This window comes from Perna viridis, chromosome 10 (genome assembly GCF_037379345.1).
Source record: "Perna viridis isolate PV_CMFRI_1.1 ecotype Kerala chromosome 10, ASM3737934v1, whole genome shotgun sequence".
In the NCBI taxonomy this organism is placed as follows: Eukaryota; Metazoa; Mollusca; class Bivalvia; order Mytilida; family Mytilidae; genus Perna; species Perna viridis.
In genome coordinates, this window is record NC_142454.1 from 17,117,097 (window position 1) to 17,123,133 (window position 6,037).

General features: G+C 32.4%; 1 protein-coding gene across 1 annotated transcript; it reads right to left on the bottom strand.

Annotated features, from left to right (window-relative positions):
• Positions 1-47: 47 nt before the first annotated feature.
• LOC148604760 (uncharacterized) lies at positions 48-6,037 on the bottom strand. The gene is made up of 3 exons (XM_088547941.1): positions 5,906-6,037; positions 4,722-4,818; positions 48-3,993 (listed from the first exon to the last, which is right to left on the bottom strand). Exons 2-3 carry the CDS (start codon positions 4,807-4,809, stop codon positions 2,393-2,395), a joined length of 1,689 nt encoding a protein of 562 aa, XP_088404067.1. The 5' UTR covers positions 4,810-4,818; positions 5,906-6,037; the 3' UTR covers positions 48-2,392.

Genomic DNA, 6,037 nt, shown 5'->3' on the forward strand with positions numbered 1-6,037 from the left:
TTACTCTTAAAAGTACAGCAACTAAAAAAGTATTAAAAAAAACACTATAAGCTACAAGAACATTTAATCAAAACATGAGATGTGTTTTCTGTGGCTCTGACACTTACTTAACACTTGTTTTAATTTAATTAGTAAAAAAATGAAGATTTTAGATTAGATGTTTAAAGGTTTTTAAGACCATGCACCCATACCTATTTCCAAAATATCTACATTATCTTGTGTGAGCCTATTTTCATAGAAAAAGTCCATTGCAAAAATGAACCTGAGGTATGAGAGATAAAACTTAATCTACATAAAATTGAGTAATTAAAAAAAATCACAAGGTTGAAATCTGTCGTACATTTTACCAATGTCCCTTTGTTTACAGTAAACTGTCTGATTTTTTTTTATAGTCTTTGAGAAGCTGTCAATTATGATGACCTCCAGATTTTACTATCAACAGTTATTCCAGCCTGCAAGACTGCTTCCAAAGGAAGAAGGACATATTTATAAATTGGAGGACCGGGACAAACAAATACCTAAATTTGTATTGAACTTGGTTATGTGAGGCTGGTATAACCTGTAAGAGGATGCATTGATATTTTTAAAAATAATCATGCCTTTTAGTTTAACATCAACTAGGATTTATTTCTTATCATAGTTTAAAAGAAAACTTTAAGATGTGAGCTATAAAAAAAATAAAACATTTTGCTTTTGTTCAAGATATGAAACTAGTAAAACTAGTATTACTTTGTAATAATGGTTAACTTCCAATCAGGCTGAAATCAGCTTCTCTGTGCTTCTAAGGCTAAAGATTGAAATCATACTGATTACTATTATGAGGACTTCATCCTCTATTACTCTATTTCAAATTGCTACAGACATGATAAAAGAATACAAAATATGATAGGAGGAAACATTTAAAACTATATAACCTTCAAAATAGGATTCAAACAGTATTTAAGTAGCTGTCTTTGTAAGAATCATGCAAAATCTGAAAAATGTGATACACCCCAAAAAATGCTACAAATTTTTATTTTTGTAATTAAATTGTTTTATGGGTCTATACTATGAAATGTATAATTATTCATTCAAATCTGCCTGCTCTTAGGAGATAATCGACATTGAAAATACAGTAGATTCTATTGTATTGAGTGTCATTTACAGAGTTATCTCCCTTAATTTTAAAATCTACAGTGCATTCTATATAATTTTTATCTCCTAAGTGCAGGGTTATATGAAAAACCACATGTTTATTTCTGTTTACTATGACATTTCAAACAAAATATCAAAAATAAAATATGTAGGCTTTTACCCATGAATCACATTTTGCATGATCCTTAGCTGGAGTGCTACTTAATTACTTTAAATTATTGAAAAAAAGTAATTTTGAGGCATGCCATTAGTTGTTTATCAATAATGTTTATAAATAAACTTGCATATCTAAATGCTGTATCTGCATGCCATGATAATTTCCAATTTCAAATTTGTAAATGTCATGCCAATTTTGGGCAAAAATGAGCAAGTAAGAAACTTTACCCCTATCTTTCTGACAACTTCCACCTTTTCAAAATCTGTGAATCTGCCTGTGTAGTATCCTAGCTAGCTTCTGTCTTATCTACCTATACTACAGTACCTAAACCAATACATGCTTCCATTTAACATCACATGACCATTGATTTTACTATTTTCTATTTTCCACCATCTTATTAAATAAATTCAGAAATTTACATGAATCAATCATCAGTTATTTTACAAAACAAAACCAAGATCAGATCTGTCACTAGTCACTGATCCATCAGCGATCAGTCAACAATCTGTCATCCATATATGAAATAGTTGCAGGAATTTGTTTAGGGGCTGTAACAGTGGTTGTACAAATCAAAATCTATTTAAAAAAACATCAATTTCAAAGCACGACAATATACAAGTGAAATATATAAATGAATTAATACCGGTTAACTAATTACATGAAAAAGTGTAAAATAATACATGTATATGATCAGATACAATGGCCAATCCAGATCAAGAAAAGTTTCAAAGGGAGGATTCCCTCTGACCCCCCTCCTCCCCCATCCACCACTGAGATATACATATACAATTACTTCAAAAAATGTTATACATTAGACCAGAAAAAATATTGTTTGATTATTAATAAAATAAAACTATACACAACTGAAAGGTACTATCACAGATTCAGACTTCTTTAAACATATTACAGTAAAAAAAATTACTAGATAATGATCCACTATAAAAATAACAGGATATGAACTCATTGTACAAGATCCAGCAATGACCACTGTCATAACTGAAAGGTGTACACCATACTTTAATTACCTCCCTTTCTATATAAGATATAAATATAGGTAAATACCCTTATTCCCTGAATTTTGTTCTAACAGAGACACGAATTCTATTGTGTTTTCCTTCCCATTGCGACAACTATTGTAGGGGGGGCAAATTTTACATATTTTGGGCCAAGAATAGATTCTACAATTTCTTTGAGTTCTGCACCACGTTGTAGAGTGGACTCTTTATCCAAATTATTGCTATGAAACTTTCTTAGTCCAACTAAATAATACTCTCCTTTGTCATTTTTTGCAATTACTGTGTCATCACTATCATCATCATCATCATCTGCAACTTCAGATTTCTCTTCAAAAGATATGTTCCATAGATTAAAAATGAACATCTTCCATTCCTCTCCGCGCATTGAAGCAAGACGCCTTACTGTCTTGTAATTGACACCACGCGAGCAGTTGTAAACAATACTACTAGCATTCAAGTTGGAAACAATTAAATGATCCAGTAACTTGCATTCATCTACCAACTTGAGGAGTGCTTCATCGCAATCGTTCATTTCACAATACACTTTGAATGAGCATAGACTTCTATTATATTTGCTTGCAAGAGAGAAAATAAGCTCTTCGTCTATTCTAGCATACTCAAGGAATTCAATCTTTGACAAAGGACATTCTATGGTAAGCATGTTGCCTAAATCAAGGTTGGGAACCCGAGGCATTACTTTGCACTCCACAGTTACAGCTGGATTATTTGCTACCAATTTCTTCCAAGAAGACGGTTGAATGGTAGGAATTTTATATTCTGGCCTTGCTCCAGAAAAAGTTACAAATATATATATTAACTTCATCTTCCCTGGTCGTAAACTATCAGCAAGTTCTAGCAGCAATTCATCTGAAAGCATAGGTGACCTCAGTCCTAACACTTGTAGGTTTTCAAAGTGCTGAATGAGATTTATCACTGTTCCAGGAGGAGGTAAGATGGGTTGTCTTTCTGCCCACATTTGACTATTGTATGGTAGAAATAAATCAAGCTTTTCCAACTCTTTTATCTTAGAATTTCTTATCAAAGCTTTGAATATATTCTGATCATCATTTTGCATGGTTTGATGAAAAATTGGCCAGCTTTTTAAGTCCAAATGCTTCATTCGAAATGCATTTTCAATGAAGGACAACATCACCTTCAGGTCCTTAGGTGAAGGTGGAAACCCATAGAGGTCTGAAAAAGTCATTACCTTGCCTATTTGCAATGTCAGTTTTTCCAATCTACACTGCTGACTAAGTTCCAGTAATACAGGTGACCAGTCTTCTAGATTTCCAAGGTATCCAATAACTGATATCTTAAGGTGTTGAAAATATTTCCCGAACTTTTCAATCAAATGTCTTGATTGTTCAGGGATGTTGTTATTTAATAATGTATACATGTGCTTGTTTCTATAATTAGCAACATTGCCTAACAATGAAAGATTCTGCTCCCGCCATAGTTTAGGATGAGAAAAAGCTTCAAACATTGCACGACAGGTCAAAGATGCTCTGTGTCTGTCTACCAAGGTTAGAAAATCATAGATATGGACTATAATCTCTATAGGAAGATCTGTTATTGATATTTCTATCATATGATCAGAACTACCTTCAGGCACTTCGTCACATGCTGCTTCTTCATCAGTTTTTACATCACTGTTGTTATTTTGGCTAGGTGTCTCCTCTTGTACATCTATAGAAGAAAAAAATACTTTCTGACAACAATATCCAATAAGACATTTTACAAACAAGAAAGCTACACACAGCAATTTGTTCCCCATCCAGGGGGTCAATTATGCTTTCAAAAGAGAAAGATATTGGGAATTCTTTTGCATCCTCCATGAAAGGTCCACCACAAGAATGGGATAGGTTTATAATAAGACTAAATGTAAGATATGTGAGTCCACGACCTAAGTAAAATGTTTTTACATTAGAAATTGAAAGTTCCAGAATTTGGACAAATACTAATTTGAACCCCTGCCACTGCTGCATAATTTGCGTTATAATTACATGACCTATTATTATAATCTTTACTATTTGCATAAGTGCTAATATGTTATATACTTCCTAAGTCATAGGTAAAAAGTCACTAGTTTTGATTAGAGAAAATGTAATTAGTTTTAAAAGGAGATGCATCCATAGGGTCTTCTGGTTATGAATAATGTTGAAAATAGTCGAATAACTCAAACAGATTATGTTGGATCTACATGGCAATATAGTATTCACATCTACACTTTATAACAACAATTCCTATTACCAAAGTAATGAGCCTAAATCTGTTTATATTTACTTTCTTAGTTTCTTGTTTAAAAAGTTTAAACCTAAACCAAATTATGACCAGTTATTTTTTTCTCAAATTGATGGCTTAAATGACATTAAGGTTTTGTTCTTCATATCATATGCAAATCAATATACAATTACCTTTTTTGTCTATTACTTCACATTCTTTTTCTCTGTTCTTTATCTGCACGTTTTCATTTTCTTTGTCTTCCATATTCTTCTGTTTCATTTACTGGAACTAAATGCATCGTCATTAGCAGTTCATACATGATCAAAGAGACATCAAAAGCACAAAAATTGATTGATTGATTGATTATGGTTTTCCATCATAAGGCAGATATGCATTTTGTCATGAGCATACTTGACCAATCAAACAGACTGAGCAAAATTTTTATTGTGCTAGCTCACAGAAGTAAAAGGCTGCAGCTACATGTAGGTACATGTATGTCCACCCACTTTGGACATAATTTTGACTCTGATCCAACTGTTCATCACTTTATCTCCTACAGTTTATATGCCACATGCTTGGCAGAAGAGCAGTGAATACCAATTTTAAAGTACAATATATTCAATAGGACTTGGTTGACCAAGGAACGAATCACAAACCTGCTGCACTCATGAGCATGCTACATGTACCCCGAGACCATGGAGGCAGTCCAAAATCCTATTATATTATACACAACGAATCTAAGAAATTTGTTTAGTTGTTGTGTATTTTTTTTTTTTGTATTTTGTTCATGTTTGTCTTATTTTTAAGTGTTTGTTGTGTATAATTTTGTACTTACATATGAGTTGTACATATATCTTTATTCTCATAAACCACATATACACAATGGTATAGAGATACATGTACATTCTTACAGTAAATAATATAAATATAGTGTAAAAAGTAAGACAGAGTTTGTACAAGTATTTAAACATTTATCGTGGAGATTGATTCTTTTTATTAATAATTTGCATGAATTTGCATAATTGAGCAAGCACTGAAACGTTCTTGTGTTCATCAATTCATTAAATTTTAAACAGTTTGGTCTGCAGATATACATGTACCTCCACAATTGAGGCAATAAACGCTTTAAAGTGAAATGCATGCATTATCCTATTAAAAAATGCCTCAGCGAAGTCATGATTAACTCTATTATCTATTCTCTGAAAACGCAACACTTTACGTTCTATGAGAGGCATTTATTATGCATCATTATGACTAATCTCTTTAAGCAAATTAAGGGATTCAGAGTCGGGGCTTTTTTCTGATTTGGCCGCCCACTGAGTGAATAGGGATTAGAGGCTGATAAGCAATGTATGCAGAAGGAAGAGAAACAAACCTTCATCTTATTTTTTTCTACGGCGTGTACGTAGTTTTTGTTTTTTTTCCATGTTGATGACTTAAAATCTATTTTTGGAAATGATTCGGTTGTTTTGGAGAGAGATTCGGACTGGGGAATGAAATTGGCATA

Coding starts and splice junctions, on each gene's coding strand:
- LOC148604760 (XM_088547941.1), bottom strand. CDS start 4,809: ATGAAACAGAAGAATATGGAAGACAAAGAAAATGAAAACGTGCAGATA. Junction 3,994..4,721: donor TGAAGTAATAGACAAAAAAG/GTAATTGTATAT, acceptor TTTCTTCTATAG/ATGTACAAGAGGAGACACCT.